Genomic DNA, 24403 nt, shown 5'->3' with positions numbered 1-24403 from the left:
GCTCCTCTCTGTCCAGTTTCTGGGCCTGTGCCCAGGCGGGATCACGTGCCTAGGTCACCTCTCCAGCTCCCTCCTTTGGGTTTTACATCCTGCTTATGTAACTGTCAGGCCGTTCACTCCTGCCGCCCTGGCTGCTCCTTGAGGTGGACCCATGTCTTCCCATTTGCAGGTGCCTTTTTGAAGCCCAGCCTCCGTATTTCAGCGGAATAGATGGTGTCTTCATTCCCGATCGCTGCTGTAGCAAACCACCCCAAACTTAGTAGCCTAACACAAAATACAAATTTATTCTCTTACAGTGCTGTAGGTCTGAAGCCTGAGATGGGTCCCTGTGTGAAAATCAAGGTCTGCAGGACTGGTTCCTTCTGGAGGCTTTGGAGGGACGGGGGAATCTGCTTCCTTGCCCTGTCTATCTTCTGCAGACGCCTGCTTTCCTTGGCTTGTAGCACCACATCACATCATCTCTTTCCCTCGCCTTCCTCTGTCGTATCACCTTGTCCGACTCCGCCTCCCCTGGCTCCCTCTTACAAGGACTCTTGTGACTATAACACCACCCAAATACTCTAGGGTAATCTCCTCCCCTCAAATTCCTTGATCACATCTGTAAGGTCTCTTTGGCCCTACAGGGTAACACATTCGAGGACTTCAGGGATTAGGATGTGGACACTTTGAGGGGCTATTATTCAGCCCGCCAGAGATGGAGAAGCTAGCCAGAGCTGTGTCTCGATCTCCTGATCTGTTGGGAAGCTCAGAGCAGGGTGGAGGGCAGGTGCACGGCAGGGCTTGTGGGCATGATGGTGCTGATATGTGGAGCTGCAGAAAACACACGTGATGAGGGAGGGAGAATGGGCGTGGAAATTGGGAATGTGTGTGTGCGCACACGTGTGGGGCAGGGGGGCTGGTGGTGATTGCGTTGAACTGAAAAATCTAGGATTCTGCTTGAGAGAAAGGGGGACACACGGCAAAGGGAAAATGAAAATTAGGGACATAAAGCAAAGGGGAAGGGACCAGGCTAAATGGAAGGTTTTACAAGGCCATGCAGATAGGACATCCTAAGGACTGAGGCCGGGGATCTGGACTCCCCAAGCTGTCCCTCCTCCCATCTCCCAAGTCTCCTGATCCCAACTTTACACAGCCCTTCTTGGGACGCCTGGGTGGCTCCATCGGTTGAGCGCCCGACTCTTGATATCAGCTCAGGTCACGATCCCAGGGTTGTGGGATCGAGCCCCACATTGGGCTCTGTGCTGAGTGTGGAACCTGCTTGGGATTCTCTCTCTCCATCCCTCTGACCTCCTCCCCCGCTCGTGCTCTCTCTCTTTAAAATAGACAAACAAATACATAAAATACACGGGCCTTCTCTCCACCCCGCCAGTGTAACAGCTTTATCGAGACACAATTTGCACGTATGGTGCATTACGATGCGTATAACGCGTATGGTGCATTACGATGCGTATAACACGTATAATGCAATGGCCTTTCGTACAGTCACAGACTCGTGCAACCACGACCACCAGGAATTTTAGAACATTTTCATCCCTCCAAACAGAAGCACCGTACCCTTTAGTGGTCCCTTTCCCCTTTCCCCGCTAAGTCCCCCAGCCCCAGGCAACCATGAGTCTACTCTGCAGCAGCTCCTCCTGCCTATGCCCGGGGGGGTGCGTCCTGCTCAGTGCCCAGGGGGAGGCATGTGCTGGTCGTCAGCCTGTCTTACCCACGCGTTCCCTTCCTGACCCTCTGCATTCAGACTTCTGCCCTCACCGTCCTACCGAGAGGGCTTTCTGAAAGGTCAACCATGACCCCGGGCCCAATCCAAAGGCTTTTCCTCTACGTGCTTCCTGGTCAGTCAGAGGCACAGCCCATACTAATGACCTGTCAGATGGCCGTGGAGGTCTCCTTACCAGCGGCCTGTCTGCGGACGCCTCGTCTCTCCCCTGCGGTTGTGCAGGCTGGGGCACGCCAGGGCCCTGGCTTTAACCTCTTCCCTCTGCAGTAGAGAAGCTAACGTCCGTGGCACGGACCCGAGAACTCAAGTGGCCACACAGCAGCAACGTGGCCTGGGGCACCTCCCTTCGTCGCCAAGTCCACTTCCTTATTTGGGCCACAGCGACAGGGACAGTACCCACCGCTCGAGGTTATTGTGGGGATTAAATGAGTTAATGAACGGAAAACGCTTGGAAAACTACTTGGCCCGGGTGTTGGCTAACGTGACCATTTTGCTTATTCTTCTGTGCAATGAGTTTATTCGTTGACATTGTTTTTCCCCCAAAAACTTCTCAGCGTCAGACTTGCCTGGACTTCAACTTTTCGTTAAATGCAGTATGGGCGGGAGAACTGGGCAGGCGTGACTTCCCGAAAGCCTCATTTTTGTGACCTGGAGGGGGGCAGCGATAATAGCCGGGCCTTGGGGTTGCTGGGGAGTTCAGATGATCTCATACACGCAAAGCATTTAGAACAATGCCTGGCACACAGTGAGTCCTCTAGAAATGGCAGCAACAGCAGCAGCAGTAACAGGGACAGGCGCTCACCTCGTCTCTCATCCCCGTGCAGTTGTGGGTCGGAACTGCCCGGGGACATCCCCAGCCCCCTGTTCCGCCGTCACCTGAAGCCAAATTCACAGCTCAGCTCATCCCACTTCCTCATGGAAGCGCCTACCGCGGCTGAGTAAAATGGTATTTGCCAGCACCCCACTCCTGGTCTCCCGGGATACAAGACCCCTGGTTGCCTCTGACTCTTGCTTCTGGTTTATCTTTTATTTCCAATTTTCGTCCTTTCCGGTGACGCTGACTTGCTTGTTCTCCTCTGTTCCGTGGCCCCCACTTTTGTGTGGGGGCTCACCGACCCACTCCTAAAAATCCGCAGTGACCTCCTGGCCAGACCAGCTGCCCCCCAGTCCATTCTCCAAACCAGTAGGCCCGTGAAACACCACACGTTGCCTGCTTTTGGGCGATGTCTGCAAAATACCCTCCCCGCCCCCAACCGTGTGCCTCAGAAGGAGCGTCTAAATCTTTAAAGATGCTCCTTGCCAGCCAGCTGCCATCTGCCGTGATCACGGACGACTTTCCACGGTTTCTCCTTGAACCTCTGCCTCCTTAGCTTGGGTTTGGACAACTGTATCTGATGCCTGGCTTTGTCTTCTCTTAACTTACCAGCCTGGTGTTGGACTTGAAGCCTGCTGTTTCTTTACACAGACAGTCACACTCCCCACCCAGCCTTGTCTCCGGGTCATTCCATCCTCTGTCGCTGGTGTGCAACATTGATCTGTCTCTTATCAAGCCAGTCTCTTGCTCCAGGGCACATAAGTGTCCCCAACAAGCTCAGCATCATATTATTATTTTTTCCATTGATTCTTGTAGGCAGACCTATCTCTGTATAGGTTTTGTGATGGCATAGGATGGAAAACACACATAGGATTAAACCACGACCATTAACGTGAAGGGACAAATGCGGGGGAAATACGACGAGGACTAAGGGGCACATAAATAAGTGACTGCATTTGGCTGGCGAGCTTTACTACAGTCAAGGCAAAGAGAGAGCTACATGGAAGGGCATAATTAACGTAATTTACTAAAAGGTAATCATGCCAGATTGCTAGGGAGGCAAATTTTCTCCTCTTTTCAAACAGAAGGATGACATCATCTCATAGATCACCTCTAGCAGGATTTCTGCAATGACAGGCACGGTCTTTTAATATGGTAGCCACGAGCCGCATGTGGCTATTGACCACATGAAACGTGCCTCGTACCCCTAAGGAACTGACTCTCTAATTTGACTTAATTAATTTATACTCAAATAGCCACATGTGGCCAGTGGTACCATACTAGAGAGTGCACATATAGAGGTTTATGTAGATCATGTTGTAAAATGCTACAAACAATGTCTTCAGTAAAGGATTTTAAGACCGCCAAGATCTCCAGGCTACTCTCTATCCATTTGCTAGGGCGGCTATAACAAAATATCATACGCCGGGTGGCTTAAACAAGAGAAATTTCTCTTCTCACATTTGTGGAGACTGCGGGTCCCAGATGAGGGTGTCGGCAGGGTTTGTTGTTTTCCGGACCCCCTCTCCTGTGCCTGCAGACGGCCATCTTCTCACCGTGTCCTCACATGCTTTCTCTGGGTGCACATCCCTGGTGTCTCTGTATGTCCTAATCTCCTCCTCTTAGAAGACACCAGTCAGACTGGATTAGGGCCCACCCCAAGGCCCCATTTTAACCTGATTCTTTAAAGGCCCTATTTCTGGGGCACCTGGGTGGCTCCGTTGGTTAAGCGTCCAACTTCGGCTCAGGTCATGATCTCACATTTCGTGAGTTCGAACCCCGCGTCGGGCTCCGTGCCGACAGCTCAGGGCCTGGGGCCCGCTTCAGATTCCGTGTCTCCCTCTCTGTCTCTCTGCCCTTCCCCTGCTCACACCATGTCTCTCTCTCTCTCCCTTTGTCTCTCTCTCTCTCAAAAATAAATAGACATTAAAAAAAATAAAAAAATAAATGCCCTGCTTCTAAATACAATCCCATCTGAAGCACTGAGGATTAGGGCTTCCACACATGAATTTGAGTGGATGCATAATTCAGCTCGTAACAGTTCTCCCTGTGCTATTAGATGGCAGGTGGGAAAAGACATTTTATTTTGTTACTTTTTTTTTATTTTAGAGAGAGAAAGAGCAAGCCCACGAGCAGGGGCGAGGGAGAGTAGAGGGGAGAGAGACAGAGGGAGAGGGAGAGAGAGGGAGAGGAAGGGAGGGAGGGAATCCCAAGCAGGCTCCACACTCAGCGCTCAAACCCATAACCCTAGGATCACGCCCTGAGCTGAAATCGAGAGTCAGATGCTCAACCAACTGAGCCGACCAGGCTCCTCAGGAGAAGACATTTGTAACCAGAGGCGACAGCGACACAGTCCAGGTGTATGTTATTAGTGGCATACTGGGACCAGGAAGGGCTTCTGGGAATTGAAAGGGTCAGACGGTACCATGTTCCTTGGGCCACGCTCTCTAAGAGGAATCGCCTCACCGAGAACGTCAACTGCCCCTCTCTGCTTGGCAGTGACCGCCTCAGGGATTTGATTCCACTGACCGAACCAGCCTTATCTCCTCCCCTCCTTAGTCAGCCACCTCTGCCGTGTTTAGCTCAGACTCTCAACCCCACCGACCCCATACTCACCCCTGCTTCTGAGATTTTGTCACTGTCCCTCATGCTCGTAATCCCTTGGTTTTTTTTTAACCCCAACATCAGGGAAAGAATTCGTATCCCTCCAGCCTCAACCAAGCCCCACCTCGTTCTCGGAACCACCTCTGAGCATTCGTTCTCACTTAACAACATTATTCTCTCTAGCTCTTGAATCCAGGTTGCACTTGAAAGCAGGACCCCACGACTAAACACCTCAGTGTTGTCTCAGAAACTAAATCAAGAACTTAAGGGTCGGGGAACGAGACGTCTGTCTCTTTTGTAGACTTGACATCATGAAAGAGTACTAGCACACAGTAGGTCTCAGTAACGTCACTACTCTTGGTTGACAGATACAAATATGTATCTTTCATCCTTTTCCCACCTCTGAACTGTTTGGAAAGAGGAGCTTTTTTCCAACTTAATGTCCCGCTGCACGTTTAATACCTGGAGGCAAATCTGATGCCGGAACATCTCTCTCTGCTCTGTGTATTAAATCTATAATAAAGTCAAAGATAGATGGCTAGAAAGAAACCCTAAATCGTTTCTGAAATTATTAAATCTTCTAGTCTGAGGGCTCGGAGAGCCCAAGAAAATTTTCTTTTAATCCCTATGGGCTTTCCGTTCCATCGATGAAGTTACACAGCTAGCCTGAAAAGCAATTTTGTGAAATCATTTACCGAAGGGGAGGGGAAACATCGTTACTGTCATCCTTCTGCGGTTGGCAAGTAATAAGCATGCTCTATTCTCCTCTGGCCCAGGACAGCTGCGTGGGCTTGAGAAATAGCTGGGTTTTGCCCAAATGCAGCTCTAAACAGATGTCTGCAAATATCGTCGAAAAAGAACCCTCGGAAAGTCGGTGGGTGTGACTGACGAGTGGCTGTGGACGTTTCTGTTGGCAAACAGGCAGCAGCTGTCTGTCTCCCCTTTGTGGGTGACTAGCTTTCGAGAGGAACCTGTAATTCCTTTGTTTTCCTCGTAACTATCTCAACCAATATGACTTCTTTTAAAGCAGTGTTTCTCAACTAGTTCCAGTTTCGCCCCTGTTCCCTATCCCATTCAGGGGACATTTGACGGTGTCTAGAGATATTTTTTATTGCCACAGCTGGTGTCTGACCAGAGATGCCGCTAAACTTCCTACAATGCCCAGGACAACCCCACCCCCAGCAAAGGATGATTCAGCCAAAATGTCAATTGAGCCCAAGTTGTCTTAAAGTAATAATACCTTGTTTTAGTTACGTCTTGTTCACTCACTCATTTATTCATTCAACTAATATTTACTGTTGAACATAGAAAATACCCAGTTAGTCATATTTCTGTATATTGCCAGACTCATCAATCCACTCACGTAATGTGTGTTTATTGAGTATTGACTCCAGGCCAGGCACTGGGGTCCTGAATGGCACAGTTGGGGTCCTTCCTCATCTGGGGTTTACTTCCTTGTGGAAGGGAGGCAGAGCCTCAACAAGTCAACAGATGAACAAGATAGTTTCTTTTTTGTTGTTGTTTATTTTTTTATTTTGAGATAAAGAGAGTGTGGGAGAGAGGGTGAATGGGAGGAGGGCAGAGAGAGAGAGAGAGAGAGAGAGAGAATCCCAAGCAGGCTCTATGCTGTCAGCGTGGAGCCCGATGTGGGGCTCGGTCTCACGAATCATCTCTTAGCCCTGACCTTGACTACCTCCAGTTTTCTCTCTGTCCTTGACCACTGAGAACCAGTACCCGTGTAGTCCAGCCCGTCTACACCACTGAGATACCACAGCCAATACCGTACGGATGTCTGACTCGGTAAATTAAAAAGTTTTCAAGAAGAGTATAACAGTAAGCTAACCATCTTGGAAATGACACAGCGGAAGGAATGCCTGATTATCTGATTTAAGAAGCAGCTGAATCACAGTGACCATCTGCAAAAGAAAAAAGACTGGAAGGAAGCAAACCAAAATGTGATAGTGTTAGCCAGTCTCTGGAGTGTGGACTTGATGTTCATTTTCTCCTTACACTTTTGTTCTTAATTTACGAGTTTCCTACAATAAGCATATATTTCTTTCACCATAAGACACAAGGGTTTTGGTGATTGGTGTTTTTTTTTTAATTTTTTTAATGTTCATGTATTTTTGAGAGAGAGAGAGACAGAGCATGAGTGGGGGAGGAGCAGAGAGAGAGGGAGACACAGAATCCGAACCAGGGTCCAGGCCCTGAGCTGTCAGCATAGAGCCCGACACAGGGCTCGAACCCACAAACCGTGAGATCATGACCTGAGCTGAAGTCGGACGCTTAACTGACTGAGCCGCCCAAGGGCCCCGGTTGTTGGGTTTTTTTAAAGACCATTCATGATTCTGCAAGATCAGAGAAGCATATGCAGCATCCAGAACCAGTCCTATTTGATTACACATGGAGCCTCACAAAGTTTTTTGGGAGGCAATTTCTGTGCTCAGGGAAGCCATTGGATTTTGGCCAACCTAGTTCATTAGGCGAATAGCACCAGCTTTATTTCCAGGACAATACCTACGCTCTGTTCCACAGACCATTATGTTTGTTAGCTTTTTTCAAGGATGTCTGTGATTCCCAAAAGTACAAAAAAGTTCTTGTACTGTAAGGCACTCACCCATGCAAAATGCAAAAGCCACACAAACACAAAACACATTCCCACATATTTTAAGATCTTTCTCAGGGGCTCCACGGCTTCCCACAGCCAACAGCCTGACCTAGGAAGATTTCTCAGTGAAATGCCCCTTGAAATCTAGGCTTTACTTCTTTATTTTCTCCCCACAGATAGCTACCATGGCTGGCTTCCCAAATGTCCAAAACTTCCCCGATCCTGGAGAATTTCCTAGACCCGGCCTCCACCTAGCACATTCTACCTGCTGCAGTGAAGGTTACATTAGGGATTCTTGTTTTGTTTTGTTTTTTTCATGATTAAGGAACGCTTTCACACACTAGAACTTTTGGCAGATCGGTTAACGAAAACAGTCCAATACCAGATCCGACGATTCATGAATAATTACAATGCCCAGTGTGACAGCCAACAGCATCTCGTCCCCCAGGGTCTCCAAGCATCTGGGCTTAGCACACAAAACATTTCAGCTCTGAGCCATGGTCTGCCCCAACCTGGATGTCCTATGCCCACAAGGTGATAATGTAAATGATGTTGCAGCCATATCCATACCTTCTTAGAACCCCGGTGGATCGTCCACACCCATTAAAACTTGATGGCCTGAGAGGGATTCATGGTACAAATAGTAGGCTGAGGCACATGGGTTGAGAACCACTATGGAATTCAAAGCGTTTCTTACATCTAAAGCGTGATACGGTTGGACAATGACTTTTAGGACTGTCATTTGAAACGAACAAACCTGGAGAATAACCTTTGCATGAAAGATTATTTTTATCCCGGCCGCCCAAATCTCCCTGGACTAAAAACAGATTAATTGCTGGGGGGAAACAAAACCCACCACTCTTACCTCCTCCAGGGCCCAAAGGGAGTCGACCACGGGCTTGATCTTCTTCTGGTTGTAGAGCTCAGTGAGTTTGTCCACTACTCCTCGAATGAGGCCCGCGCGGCCCTGTTTGAAGAGCAGGTTTAAAAGGGAAAATCCCGCGATGACTTTGTTCTCTTCATAGAGCTTGATGGGGTTCACCTTCTCGACCTGCCACCACTGGAAGGAGAGAAGGTGTCAGTTACAGGGAACCGGAGCCGGTCGTGGTCACAGCCTTGTGGGCGGCGGATGGGGCCCCAGTGTGGCGGGTTCCAGGCGGCCAAATGGTGGCCCGTGTTGGGGTCATTTTTAAAGCAGCTCTCCAGCCAGTGTTGTGAGTGCATGGTGATGCTTAGGAGCAGAGCACGGGGGTCTAGGCAGGGGCAAGAAGCCAACTTTCTGAAAGCAACCGTCAGGCCTCGTGTCGTCGGAACGTGAAGGCCCCGGGTTAGGACGGTCCGCGCTGGAGTTGGGTCCTGGCTGCACCACTCGAACCCCTGTTCTTCTGTGTGCTTCGTTTCCCTCAGCCACGGACGGGGGCCGGGTACTGCCTCTCAGCTTTCTGGGAGAGCTTGGTGTATGAACGGTGGTGGCAGTGACGGGGTTGGGGAAGGGGCAGGGTGCCAGCGAAGGCCGCCGAGTGTGGTGGGGACTTGGTGGGATGATGATCCAGCCACAGGAGTGGCGTTCTAGGGGCAATAAGGGCATGCCTGGAGAGCTGGGTAGGAATCCAGCAGAGAGAGAGTAAGGGAGCATAACCCAGGCAGAAGAAATAGTGTGACGGAACCGTGAAGCCACTGGGATGGGATTAAGCCAGTGGTTCTCATCTGAGGGAAGTGTTACTCCCCATGGGACAATCTGGTCATGTCTGGGGATGTTTTTGTCGTGGTGACTGGAAGGGAGAGGCATCTACTGGCATCTAGTGGGTGGAAGCCAGGGATGGTGCTGAACATCCTACAGTGAGCAAGACAGCCCCTCATGATAAAGAGTAGTCCAGCCCAAGATGCCAGTACCGCTAAGGTCCTTGGTGGGGGACACCCAAGTGACAAGTGTGACTCTCTCTTTTCCAGCCTCTCACCCCCCAGGCCAGACATGAAAATAAGAAAAAAAAAAACCCATGAACAGACTGCAGAAATGGTTGTCCAACGGTTTTGTTCTGGTTTAACTGCATCTTCTTTGGTGCTGGTTAGAATTTAGAAATTCCAAGTTCTAGTTTCTAGAAGGCTGTAAGGCAAAATGGTGAATGGTTTAATGCACAGGCCAAGAGGCCTGTGATGGGTCCTTAGGAACATTCCTAATGTTTACATTACTGGTGTGTTTATTTACCTCCTGCCTTTCCTGGATCCTAAAAGCTCCCAAAAGCTCACAAAAGATTTTGGTATGTTTTTTTAAGCGGGAAAATCATATTGTTAGGAACATACGTGTGAGAAAGACAAGTTGAAAACAGGGGTAAGATGCACACACAAAATTCTTTACTAAGGTACACTCCCTGAGGGCCCAGAGGCCAGCTCTAGGAGAGACATTTATTTGGCCATGGGCTGCTTGCGGCAAAAACAAAGCAGAGAAATGATTAATGACTTGTTTCACGGTGCATCTGCAATGTCTCAGTAAATGTTTGCGAAATGAGTGTCTGCTAACTCTGCGATTTCTGCACAGTTGTAGTTCAGTGGCTCCAGAGCCTGGCTTTGAATCCCAGTTCTGCCACTTAATAGCGGTGCAACTTGAGGCCAGCCACTTAACCTCTCTATGCTAAGTTTCCCTACTGCGCCTCATGGCGTCATCGTGAGGAATAAACGTGTCAACGTATACAAAGTCCTTACAACAGTGTCTGACCTGGAGTAGGTCTGTATATAGACCTATAAATATAAATATAAAATATTTCTATAAATATAAAATATTTCTGTTATCTTAAGTTGGAAGGGATCTTTTTGATTTAGCGGAGAGTTCTGGATTTGGAGTCAGGTTGCTTTCTAGGTGTTAACCGTCGTGAACCATCTGTATGGTCTAAAAGCAAACCGCATGTTTGGCCAAGAGCGAGTTTGAGTTCTGCAAGGGCTTTAAGGTAGAACATACTTAGGACATCTGAGTGAGAAATTCTTGTATGGTTCCAAGTATGCCTTTAATTTCTAAGCCTTTCTCCAATGTATAGAAGAAAATTCCTTTCTAGAACCTTCTAAGCCTTTGTCCAATGTATAGAAGAAAATTCCTTTCTAGAACCTTCTAGAACAAAGTCATCATTCCCCCTCCTTGGCACGCCCTATCTTCATGTTGCTTCCAACTGACCAACCAATACTAGGCCAGGCCCCTGAAAGGTAGTTCTTCACCCCCCATATTTAGCTTTCTTGTGATCGGCACCCCCGTTTCAGGCAGGAGAGTCTCAACCTCCCTCTTGGCGGTGTTTATACGAGAGCTTTCACTGAACCCGGGCCCACGGCAGTCATTGCATTAACACCGTGTGCTGTGATTGTGCGTTTGGGGGAGACAGGGAAAACATTCTTCCCGTTGCTTGCAATTTGGGTCAACGTGGTTACCCACAGCAGGCTGTCAGCATCACGTTAATTACAGCCACAAAACAGCTCTGAGTGGCATGAAGCCTGTCTTCAGAGGACTTGCTGCTCAGACAGCATCCCTCATCACACCCTGTGCTTGCTCCCTTGCAGATTCTGTAGTTGCAACGCTCCTTGACCTGAATGCTGAAGTTCAAACGCAAAGACAGGGAGTACTGATCATTCCAGAACCAGGGAATGTTCGGGGGTGAAGCCTTTCGCAGCCAGTGTTGGCCATTTAAGGGACACATGAATACCCCAGGGGGCCACACTTAGAATCATATCTAAACCCCTCTCTACGGCTTCCCCTGGCCACCCTATTCAAAATGCCTCCACTCCATCCTGCACCCTGTTTTCAATCCCTTTCAGAGTTCTTATGACCATAACGATAATCCTCGTCTTAATTCTGTTTTACTTGTTTCAGTCTGTCTCCCTCATTAGAAGGTAGGAGGCCCAAGGGGCTGCAATGAACCCATCTCATTCACTGCAATACCCTGGTATCTTTCACACAGGGTAGGTGCTTAGAAGATGCTTGCAAAGTGAGTGAGTCCATCGTGCTACTCTGGCTGCTGTGGAGGAGGAGGAGGAGGAAGAGGAGGAGGAGGAAGAGGACAGGGAAGGAGGAGGAGAGGAGGGGAGAGGGGAGGGGAGCAGGGAGGGGAGGAGAGGAGAGGAGAGGAGACAAAAGCAAGCTCTCACAGGAAGCAGAATTCCCTGTTGAGGGGCAGCGGTAAAAATTGAAGTTCAAGCCCAAATAAGTTGATTCTACCAAGTGTTTGCTGTAGGTGAGAATATAGATCTGGATAGTTTGGAATGCCCGGGGATGTGGCTTCTCAATTGCAAAGTAACTGTTACATGCAGAGCATGATTATTGAAGCTATTGAAGCTACTGAACACAAAAATCTGCGTGTGTCCTAAATCACCCCGGGGACTTGCTAAAATTGTGGGATCCCATCTGTATCTCCAGCTCAGTAGAACAGAGATACAGAGAAAATCTTAAGAACCCCCCCCCCCCCAAGAGACCCGGTCAGAAAGTGGCCACACTCAAGGTTGGTTTCTCCACGGAGCAAAGAAGATGCATGAAATGCCAAGTTTATTTTTGACCAGGGGTAAGAAACACAAAAACTCATGCAATCTCTGCTGAAATCAAAATAAAGCTTTTTTTGAGTTTCTCTGAGGCTCACACCTCTCTGCTTCGTTTAGACAAAGCAGCCAGACTATGCACACGGTCTTGCCCATGTGTAAGGAGCATGATGGGAATGCAGTCTCTATTGAAAAAGAATGACACGGAGGACGGACACACCAGATTTAGGTTATTAGGTGTCTTTACATGGAGGAGCTCACAACACGCAAATCACCACACTACCTACCACAGTACATTCGACGTGTGTGGATACTTACCGATTTGGCAAAGCTAAAGAAGCTCTTGGTCTCTCCAGTCACCATGTTGGATGAACCTGCAAATGAAGGATTCCCAAGTCAAGCTATTGCTAATGAAAATCAGCATCTCTTGCCACACATGGAAGAATGGCAACTGTCTGGTCCAGAAGTGCCAAGAGCTTGAAAATAACTTCAATTCGGCCTTGGAACAAGGGGGGAAATGGAGAGGATGGATGGCGTCAGGTTGATGTAATTTGAGCCAAGCGTCATGGGATCAAAGAGAAAGTACTATTTCTCAAGGTGACCCTGTCGTCACTTTGGAAAATTGGGCATGTAGCAAAAATGTGACTTAGGCCCACACTCTAATGAAATGATGAGTTCCTGACATGTCTTATTGGTTCCATTCTTCAAGACTGGAGATGAAGTCTTAGGTGAGCCTAATTCATGGTCTGAATTCGCTTCCTTCACCAGTTAAGGGGCTCTGATCTGGGCTGGGCACTTAAGTGGCAGGGAGAGGTGGGGCTGAGTTAGAAGCTAGATGGATGGAAAAAATGGGGTACAGAAGAGCTAATGAGGGTGAAATAGGTTCACGAGCCAAGGAAATGATGTGACCGACCTACCAGCTCCAAAGAAATCTGAGCAGGAAGGTCAAAACCCCTTGAGACAAATGGCGGGAGAAATGGAGATTTGCTGATGGGAACACGCAGTATTCGACGGGAGGATGAGGGAGGGAATTAGGAGGATTTCCTACGATGTTCTTACAGAGAGAAAAGCTCCCTTTGTGTGGTTCCTGGGGGTGGGGAGTGGATGAGACAGCTCTTAACAGATCAGATGCCACATGTGTGTCTTTTCAACAACTCTGTTGCCTTGTCCCCAAAGATTGGGAATAAGTCCTTCTTAGTCCTTTTCCACTAGTGAATGAAAAAACAGTGTATATTCTGAACCTCATTATTTGGCCTGTGTCGTCTAGTAGCCAGTTATTCAATCACTGCTTCTGTTTTTATCACCAAGCAGGACAGTACTCGGCTCTTGTTACCTAGTAACTGATGCAATCAACTAGATGCTGTGTGAGACGGTCAAATTATGTTCTTCCAAATGGCATCATGGAACTGGGGCAAAAACAGAACTGGCAAATAAATAAGAACGAATAAACTGTCCGTCTAACATTTGACTCACATGTTAGTCAGCGTTAGTATATGTGCTCCCGAAGCGAGTACAGCTCACATGTTCATCATATCTGGTATCCCCGCATCGTGCACTGACGCTCACAACTCCTTTTATCAATAGTGGGAACGGGTAAAGAATCACGCATCCACCTCCAAAGACTTTCAGATGTGTGACCGCTATTGAAAATACTGCAACGCTCCAGCAACGGGAAGCTTATCTCCTCTCTTTCCGTCATAACGATGATGATAAAAAGATGCTCGAATATTTCTACCTCTCAAATAACTCTTTAAGAAGCTTCTCAGTGAATAGCAGGGAAATGAGCATCTTTTTCTGAGTTCCACAGAGCGAAGGCTCAACTTGCTATCAGACCGACAGGGGACAGAAGTGCTGAAACTCTCAAACGTTGGATAGCCCCAGGATCACTGGGCGTTAGAACGTGATATCTGGCTTCAGAGATGGTTTTTTGACTTCGTAGAGACTCATGTTGACATTAGTTTACAATCGTGTGACAGAAGAGAGAAAGAAGAGAGGAGGAAGGTCTGGGGTCTCATTTTGCTGGAGAAAATCTCCCAGAGAACTTTCATAAATTCCTGCTCAAACTCAAGAGCATTATCAGGGAATGTGCTCCAGCCATCCAGGGCTTCTTTGGAATTAGGACACACAGGAGGAGTTGAGAAGAGGAAGAGGCTGTGCTTTGCAAATTCATCTCCGATGGTGGAGAATCTCCCTTAAAACCCCCATATCCTCGCCACCCCCTCCCGTCCTACTGTGGGTCCTTGATTCCTTCATTTTTTTTGGACTTCCTCCGAAGCCAGTACTATTTCCCACCTGGGCCACCTTCTGTGGGTCAAGTCCCACCTCAATGGCTACACCAACTTGGTCTTGCTTTACCCCTTTTGGAATGAGAAGTATTCATGGGGTTAACAGGCCAATAGGCATATATGCTTGCCTTTATAATTGAAAATAACGACTGGCAGTAGCGAGACTATGGAAAACACTTAAAAATTAAGCCCCCCGTCTCGCTACCCCAACATATCAACACAAGGCATTTGTCAGTGCCTTTGTAAGCACAGGTGCAGTGCCCCCTGTTGCAGACCGTATCTCTGCTTCTCTTCGGCACTTACCATATAAAATGTAGGTTCCCAGTGGTTTGAGAAGGCTGAGACCTTTTCCAGTGTTGTCCCCGCAGAGGCAGTCCAGTACAATGTCCACTCCTTCCGCAGAGATTCTAAAAGGTGTGAAGACAAAGTAAGAGAGATACTGTACCGCTCATGTTAGGGACCAAACCAGGAACAGCAAGGGCTCTGGGAGCGGCCATAAATAGGCCAGAAGGCCGGGAGGTGGGTTTACCTTCCCGGGTGCAACCAGAAGAATTTCACAACCTGGAGGCCGCGAAGAGTCTGGCCGGTGGCTGCTACCAGGGGCCAGCCCGGGTTAGGCGGGAAAGCATGGACATCACAGCCAGATACCCGGATTTGCATCCAGCCATGCCATGCGGCCTTCTCCTTTGTTAGGGGCAGCGAGCCTTTGTGGTGACCCATGAAATGCCTGGCCGATCGCCAGTCACGTAACGGTCGCTCCGTAAGTCAGTCGCTCAACAATTGATGTTTGTGGAGCTTGGGTAATGGGCCAGGCTCTGTCTGAGATGCCAGAGACGGAGTGGGGAGCAAAAGCAACATGTTCCTGTCGTCATGAGGTTTCCTGTCTAGCAGGGATTAGCTTTTCTTCCCTTCTCCCTGCCTCCTCAGTGGAGCTCTAAAGACCCGTTAGTTAACTCACAGACTTCTATTCATTCCATCTCTGGGTTCAATCAAAAATGGAATCTTTGAGGAAGAGGGCTAAATACAGAGGATCTTCCTCTCTGCAGCAGAAGGTTCCACAACAGAGAGGATCCACATTTGTATTCTATGAAGCAGACGAAGCATTTCTTGATCCCCTCTTCCATTCATTTATGTATACATTCCTTGATTCACTCACTTATGCATTTAACAAACATCGGTGGGCTTCCACTGTTAGAAGATATGATGCGGGAGAGAACTGCCAACAGGAAGGCTCCAGCGATGCTGGGGAAGATATTCAAGCCCCCGGAGCACCCACTTGTGGCTGGGCCCTGCTCTGCTTCGGTCTGTGAGTTTGCAGGATTATCTTGTCTTAGCACAGAGCTGAGTGTTGCCACCCTCACCTCCGAACAAAGTTCAGGACTCAAGCCAACAGCTGGGTCCTGTTTTCCTCAGTAGGAAACTGCACGTGTATGTCTACGGTTCAGACGCTAAGTCAACTGCCCCAAGCCCCAGCACAGCTGAGTCGTGACCTTTAAAGCCCTCAGGTCAAGTCCAAAATCCAGTCATCACACTGACTCAACAAAAAAGATTAGTTTTAGCTTTTGCCTAATAGAACGGTTATCTGTAAAGACAGGGCCGTTCAAGTCCCATTTATAAGTTCACTTATAAATTCCCCACTAGAGGGAATGAGGCCATTGGACCTAAACCGAAGTGGGCACCAGGATCTCCCCGAGGGCTCATTCCAATGGATTGCAGTTTGCCCTCCTTCCCCCCTCGCCTCCTAGCTTCTGCTTCAGTGGATTTTGGAGCTGGCCCCAAAGATTTGCATTTCTAACAGGCTCCCCGGAGATGCGGATGCTGATGATGCTGGCTCCACCCTTTGAGAACCACTGGTCTAAGCCAGCTACTGAGGAGTCAAGCTAGCATTATTGTTTTTTATTAATAATTAATTTGTTCATTAAGTATTTAGCCCTGACGCTGCACGAGGCAGCGGAGATACAGTGGTGAGACCAAACAGATTTGATTCCTCCCCTTTTAGCACTTCTGTGGGGCAGATGTTAACCCATATTTCACAAATGAATATCAGACTGAAACTGATTGGTGTCTAATGCCACAAAGGTGCTACGAGACTGTGTCAATCTAGTGTGCCCAGTTACGTACCAAGAAGGCATCCCTGGGGAAAGGCAGAGCGTAGGAGTTATCTAGGTAAAGAGTGGCAGGAATAGTGTTCCCGGCAGGGGGACAGCATGTGCGAAGGTCCTGTGGTGAGAGGAGGCCTGTGAGCAGGAAGCCTGGGAAGCAGCCAGTTTGGCTGGAGTAGAGAAGATGAGAGGGAGCGTGCTGAGGTGAGACCCGAGAGGCAGGCGAGGGCTGGAACGCACACACACGGTTGGGTGGGCTCCAGGCTGGTGCCTCACCCCCGGCGATCAGGTCTCCACCTTGCTTCACGGGCTGGGTGACCATGCTCCTGTCTTCCTCACTTCTGCCAAGTCTTTCTTCTGCCAAGTGTGTTCGATGCTGAGGAGGTAGGACCCTTCACTGCTTCTACTGCCAGCCCTCCTGAGCCACCTAGTGTCCTACGTGAAGTCCGTTTCCCCGGGACCTCCTTCCTTTACTGCAAGACACCCACCTGTGCTCAGGAGCAGCCCTCACACGCTGGGCTGTGCACACGTTCTGGGGCACCCCTGACGGACCGGCCCAGGCCCAAATGCTCGCTTCTTGCCTGACGCTCCTCACATCAGGATTCCACCTGTGAGCGCCCATTTTCTGCCCCAAACTGCCAGGCACAGCTGCCCCATCTAGGCCCGTCGCTCTTTCCTCTGGGTCTGCGGAAATGCAGAACAGACCCCAGCAAGGGGCGACCTATAGCCTACTGCCCGCTCCCTCCTCCTCACCTGCCACTCACTGCTCAGGGAAGTGTGACCTTGTAGCTATTCCTGAAACCTTCCTGCCTCAGGGCCTTTGCATATGCTGGGATCGCTGCCTGAACAGCCTTTCCCCAGCTCTCCTTAGAGCTGGCTCCTTCTCATCCTTCACGTCTTAACCCACATGAGACTTTCCCCAGAGACGCTGTAACTAACCACACCACCTGAAATGGCAGCCCCAGATGGCCTCTCTTTCAGTTCCCTTTGAGCTTTCGCGTCTGTACCAAAGACACTCTTCAGTATCTATCACGGGCTGCGATTATTCTATTTGTCTGTCTCTTCCGCCAAAATGTAAGCCCCGTGAGACGGGGACCGTGTTTGTGCTGCCTGTTGTATCCTCAGCCCTTCTCATCCTGCTGGACACAATGTTAGTTCTTAGCACATACTGATGGATTGTATGTGTGGATGATGAGTGAATGAACGCAAGACAACGAAGAAAACATTTTAAGAACGGCATTCTGCATTGCTATCTGAGTGCTTCCTTCAAAGGGAACTCACATTTCCTGAGCTCTACTGTATCCCGGGCATTGCAGAATTAATCTTTATGACAAGTCTATGAGACAGGCATTTTAACTGCACTTTTGTGAGGAAGAAATGGAGGTTCTCGGATGCAGCGCCTTGCCCAAGCTTACGTAACTAGTGCACCTGCAATTCAAACCGCGGTCCAGTGTGATTCCAGAGCCATGGCCTTTTCACCATTCTGAACTTAAGATTTAATAAACGTTCAAATCAGTATAATTACGGAAGCACTGCTTTAGCAAGCAGCTCTGAGAAGCAGTCAATTTCATGCAGTCTCTGAAGGATTCTGGTTTAAACGCTGTCTTTAAAAATAAATACAGAGGGGCGTGTGGGTGGCTCAGGCGGTTAAGCGTCTGACTTCGGCTCAGGTCATGATCTCGCGGTTCTTGAGTTCAAGCCCCGCTTTGGGCTCTGTGCTGACAGCTCAGAGGCTGGAGCCTTCTTCGGATTCTGTGTCTCCCTCTCTCTCTCTGCCCCTCCCCTGCTTGCACTCTCTCTCTCTCTCTCTCTCTCTCTCTCTCTCAAAAATATTTTTTTTTAAGTTTAAAAAAACATAGACATGCCCGGAGTTAGACTATGTTACTTCAAACAGAGAGGCCAAGAGGTTTCTATTTTTAAGCTCCTTTTTTGTCATGCTAGATGTTAGGAGAGGCCCCAGGTCAGGGTCCTACACCTTGGTCCTAAAATTCCAGCCACTGGACAACCCCTTGCCGAGTGCTTAGGTCACACCGGACACTGGGTGTGCTGAGCTGGGGGTACACAGATGAGGGTTCACGTTCATCCCTGCCATCCAGGAGTTCATACCAGGGAAGACAGACTAAATGGACAGCCCAGACCTAATCACCAAAGCTCCAACGGAGCCACTTGGGGTGACAGAAGGTGGTCCTTCTGTTGAGTGCTAATGGGTGAGAGGAATCGGCCAGGTGCCAAAGGAAAGGCATTCTGAAGACACTGTGATAGGCTGACCTAGGGCAGTGACCATTGAATAGGCCCAAGGAGGAGGCTCTGGGACACCACCCATGGTAACAGGAGGCCCTGTCTGGACACCGTCTCCTTCCAGAAGGACACAAGAGTGTCTGCCACAGCTGATAACTAACATGGGGGTGGTGGGCAGGTGTGGGGGTGGCCTTAGGGCCCTAGGGCACTGGGCTCAGGAATCTGAATTTCATCTCAGTATTTAGCACTTCGTTTGCTACTTACTTGCCGTGTGACCTCAGGTGAGTTCCTTAGCCTCTCGGCGTGTCCCCAACTGTGGAAGGGAATGCAGCTGATAACACCCGCCCCAGGCTCCTCTGTGAAGCCTGGGTGAGTTTCTGCACATGGAACATGATGTTCATGGTGGCTTCTGGGTCCACAGTAGCTTTTTTTATTTTCTCAGAGTGGGCCAACTTAAAGAGAATTCTTTCGGTGTGGGAAGAGTATAAACGAAAGACTGCAAAACGTCAACAACCCCAACCATTAGCCCAAACAACCATTAGGGTGGGTGGAGCCACCAGCCCAGAAACCACTAGAGCAGAGGCTGGCTACCCTTGACCCTGCTAGCATAAGGTGTCCCACGTTCAAGAGCACTTTCGAGGTGCCAGCCACAGTGCTGAGCGCTTCCTGAGTCCCGTCTCACTGAGGACGCTTCACGCCAACCCTGTAACCCAGGGGCCATCATCATCCCCACGTAATGGATGAGGAAACTGAGGCTCCACGGGGTCAGGCAACATACTGAAGGGGCCACTGCAGGGAATGGGATTTGCGGGGGGGGGGGGGGGGGGGGGGGCGGGGGGACTCTGGTTTGACCCATTACATCCATTACATCTAGAAACCAAGTGAGGGCACCAGAGGCAGAGCCGGCTTTCCTAAGATGAGCTGTGGTCAGCCCTGGTGACCGTCATTGCCACTAGTGGGCACACGGGCTCCCAGCAGGGGCTGCACAAAGCTGGGGGCTGCTCCCCGGGCAGCCGGCAGGTGAGTTTCAAAATGGATCAAATGCCCTACCCCCATTCAATCATTACAAGCCCAACCAGGGGATTAGACGGAATGGGACTCAGTCGAGTCTATTTGGAATCAGGGCCTCCCTTACTCATATTCACAGTGAAGGGCACCTTAGCAGCTCCTTTTAATGGAACGATCATGAAATTCACAAGCAGAGCTAGGCAGCCCCTCAGAAGGTCAGGGGCCATCCTCATTTCTTAGCACCTCCCCCCCTCCACCGCTGAAAATCTCTGGGGGTGTCCGCCTTGCCTGTGTGTGTGTAATCATTATTACACAGAAGCAGACGGAGGGGAGGGCTTTCTCCTGTTGTCATAAATCTCCGCACACTCAAAACCCAAACACAAAGAGCCCAAGCTCAGAGATGCTCTCGGCCCAATTCAGCAGAAAGATATTTGGGAATGGCTGATCGAAGGCTCCCGTGCCTGTCCTTCCTGGGTCCCCAACCCCTCGCCCCTTTATCACGGATGCCCCTCTTTGCTTCCCGCCCACGTGGATCCAGTGAAGAATCCCTCCTGAGCGGCGGTAGGGCCACCAGGGCCGTTCCTGGGAGAGAAGCCCTTGACTTTGCCAAGAAGTTAATTCCCCCTTTATTGTTACTTTCATCTCCATCTGGATCCTTGGCTCTCCGCTCAGTGCTTCTCTTTCTGAATTCCTTTTTCTCTGAGAACTCATCTGTGCCATCACTTTAACCACTTCCAGGCTCATGATGGGAGGATGAGGTCATTGCAGGGTGCCCGGCACAGGGTGCAGGGCAGGCTTCTCCCAGAGAAGTGTGTGGCACACACAAGGGTCTGACACACGGAAGGCAGCGCGCAGTTCCTGGCACATAGTAGGCTTCTCACAGGGGGCTGAGCACAGTACCCCGTGCACAAGAGGCTTTTCACAGGGTGCCAGGCACCGTCCCTGGACCATGGGAGGCTTCTTAGTACATGTTGACAATTGCTTGTCAATACCGCCTCTAGGAATCCTTTCTTGATCACATTCTCTGTTCTCTCCGAGTGATTACACCTCATCGATTTCCGCTGCCTCAGTTTCTTTACTGAGGCAAAGTGCCCTCACAGCACCACCCGAGGTGCATGAACGATGGTCTAATCGTATGGGTCAGCAGAGTGGAGGAGACCAGCAAAGCCGGGTGCAATTATCCTCCTTGCTTGTGCCCGCGCACCTTGCTGGGATTCGTTCCCCACCTCCCTCTACCTACTTAGATGCTTCCCGTCCATCATGCTCCCCGCTGGGGGCCGCCCACCTCGGTGATCTCTCTCGTCTTTCTCTCCTCTATTTTGGAAGTCCTTACTGCTGGATGCACAGAATCCAAAGCTTCTCACTCTTCTGTTTGGTTTCAAGCATAGTCAGACAGAGAAGGGGTGAGTGACGTAAAGGTTCCGTCTGTGTTACAAACACTTTGCCCCCATTCCCTTTACAACGCCTGCCGGAAGGCTGAGAACGGGTTCAAAGCAGCTTAGCAGTTGACTGGCTTATAAAAGAGTTTGCATCTTGGGGCGCCCGGGTGGCTTAGTTGGTTGGGCGTCCGACTTCGGCTCAGGTCATGATCTCACAGCTCGTGGGTTCGAGCCCCGCGTCCGACTCTGTGCTGACAGCTCAGAGCCTGGAGCCTGCTTCGGATTCTGTGTCTCTCTCTCTGCCCCTCCCCTCCTCATGCCCTGTCTCTCTGTCTCTCTCTCTCTCTCTCTCTCTCTGTCAAAAACAAATAAACATTAAAAAAAAAATTAAAACAAAGAGTTTGCATCTCAAGAAATTTTATGTTAATATTTTTTTTTCCTGGTGGATCACCACCAAATGCTATAACAAACAATAACCGTGGTCCAAAAAGTAAAGAGAAATCACTCTGCATTCTACTCCTGCTGCATATTAGTGGTTAGATTTTTTCCCACCACTTTCATTTTTTTTTGTCTTTATGCGCCAAGAATTTATACAAAGCTGTGATCACAGTGTAGCTGGAATTTGGCATTCTGCTTTTTTTTTCCCACTCAATATGCTACCGTGGGTATTTTTTCATTTTGTGACAGAATCTTCATAATTATCTTTTTTTTTTAGGGGCTGCATAATATTCAAGCGCGTGGGTGTCACATAATGCACTGAAGTGTTTTCCTCCTGTTGATAATGGAGGCTGGTTCTGAAATCTCACTGTAACAGACAATGCTATAATTCACCTTGTTGGCATATGTTGAACACCTACCATGAAGCCAAAGCATTTACTTGGTTCTGCAACAGGCAGCAGGTGCCTGTTCCTTTGGATTTTTTCCTGAGGGCAGGGGTGGTGGGAGAGGGAATGAACCTATCTGTGGCTTCCTAGTGATTTTTAATTGAATCCCAGGGTCTCTGCTTAAAAACATAAGGAATTGTCGGAAGTCGCATTTGAAAGAAGGTGGTGGGAACGTGGGTCTCAGATGCTGTCCCTTTCTGCTCCTCTGACATCAGCAGGAATCATTGACTCGGGGGCTAGGAAGGTAGGTCGAGGACAGTAAAGGGATAAGGGGGTGGGAAAAATCTCCATGGAAAATGGGGAAGGCAGACTGTCCCTTTTTTTTTTTGATATTTTAATATTTATTTATTTTTGAGAGAGAAGAGAGTGAGCACGTGAACAGAGGAGGGGCAGAGAGAGAGGGGGACACAGAATCCGAAGCTCCAGGCTCCGAGCTGTCAGCACAGAGCTCAATGGGGGGCTTGAACCCACAAACCAGGAGATGGTGACCTGAGCCAAAGTTGTGACCTGAGCCAAAGTGACCTGAGCTCAACCTACTGAGCTCCAGGTGCCCCACACTGTCACTTTTTCAGAAGAGTAGCTACCTCCTGACCTGGGTTTCCCATTGCTTCCCACACTGTAGTACCTCCAGCTGCTCTGGTCTCCTTTCAGATTCTTGAATTTAACCAAGTCTTTCCTGACCCTGAGCCTTAGCACGTGCTATTCAACTTAGTCAGAAATGCTGTTCCTTTGGCCCGTTTCTCATCCTTTAATGCTCAGCCCGAGTCTCACTCTTGGATGAACGCTATGTCTAATCTCCCTGTCTGCATATGTTCACCAGCAGCCTGCATATCTCCATCCGAGCATGTATCAAAAGCATAAACGAATCCATTTTTAAAATAGTGTTTTTATCCCTCTTCCCCAACTAGACTCAAAGCTCCACAAAGATAGTGACGCGCAAGGTGGTTTTTTGCCGGATCTTCTGCCCTAGCACAGCACCTGGCCCATCAGAGACACTTGGTAGTAAGCAGGTCAGGGTACGAATGGAGGAAAGGATGTTTGCCAAAATATCCCTTAAGGGGATAAAGGTAAAGACTGCTGGAGGGACACTGGCAGTCCGTTTTCCCGATCACAGCTCCAGAGATGCAAGTTACAAAAAGGAAGAGCTACCTGAGGGTTACGGAAATAGGCGAAAGTCTATGCCGGAAGTCTTTAAAATATGCCTGCAGTATCTACATATCTGAGAAACAGGTGGCGGACTTCTAATATCGAGTTTTGGAGCTCTCTTTCCGTGTCCTACTGGAGATATCGGGACAGACTTGAACTCTGTGCAAATCTTTAAAATTAAAAAAAAAAAAAAAATCGGAGGGGCTCCTGGGTGGCTCAGTGGGTTAAGTGGCCAACTTCAGCTCAGGTCATGATCTCATGGTTCGTGAGTTCGAGCCCTGCATCGGGCTCTGTGCTGACAGCTTGGAGCCTGGAGCCTACTTCGGATTCTTTGTCTCCCTCTCTCTCTGCCTCTCCCCTGCTCACACTCTGTCTCTCTCTCTCTCTCTCTCAAAAATAAACATGAAAAAAAAATTTTTTAAACAAATCTGAAAATCCAGACCATCAGAAGGCTCTCCTTTCCAAAAAACTCCCCAAATGTCACCTAATCTGGTCTCAGTCTGTCACCCTCACCAGACCTCTCATCCTCTAGTCCTTCAGTATGAGGCTAGACAGACGGCTGAATTTCTCTGTATCTTACAACTTACTGCTGGGCAAAGAAAAGACCAGAACAACGGCCCTGAGACACCTCTGAAACCCCTCAGGAGCTGGGGGTGGAGATGGGCAGCAGCAGAGGTGTGACCCACAAATCATCTCAAGGCAGCTGGGTTTTCTACCTGATTCCCTGAGTTGATGTGCACAAGGCCATAGCCGGTGGCTCCTGGAATCTGAGTCAGGTTATAAACCAACATTCCCCGCCGTAGGAGATCAACAACATGATCTCCCTGCCTGCAGCCTCCCACCCCCCACCCCCCTTCATTCTCTGCACTCTTCAAAACTCCAATCTGATCATGTCACCGTGTTGGCCCTTCGGCGGCCCTCGGTCACACCCAGGTTGGAGTCCGCGTGTCCTTGGTCTGGTATGTGAGTGAATGAGAAATAAACCTCTCTGCGTTAAGGTCGCGTTAGAGCAGCTATCGTAATTTCGCGCCGGCCGGTCACCCGACCGCACTGCTCCTCAGTATCGTCCTCTCCACATGGCGGTACCAACAGGGTTGCGAGAATCC

The 24403-nt window shown here is 49.3% G+C and overlaps 1 protein-coding gene across 1 annotated transcript in view; it reads right to left on the bottom strand.

The window, feature by feature from the left end:
• Positions 1-24403, bottom strand: part of VAT1L (vesicle amine transport 1 like) — a 147459-nt gene that overhangs the window by 60481 nt on the left and 62575 nt on the right. The window contains exons 5-7 of the mRNA XM_043599728.1: positions 14844-14947; positions 12574-12629; positions 8612-8806 (exon numbers count right to left, since the gene is read on the bottom strand). Coding sequence (XP_043455663.1) covers positions 8612-8806; positions 12574-12629; positions 14844-14947 — 355 coding nt within the window. The remainder of the gene's footprint in view (positions 1-8611; positions 8807-12573; positions 12630-14843; positions 14948-24403) is intronic.

Source organism: Prionailurus bengalensis, chromosome E2, assembly GCF_016509475.1.
Source record: "Prionailurus bengalensis isolate Pbe53 chromosome E2, Fcat_Pben_1.1_paternal_pri, whole genome shotgun sequence".
NCBI classification, from domain to species: Eukaryota; Metazoa; Chordata; class Mammalia; order Carnivora; family Felidae; genus Prionailurus; species Prionailurus bengalensis.
Note: the sequence above shows the minus strand (reverse complement) of the source record. Positions and strands in the feature narration are given on the sequence as shown.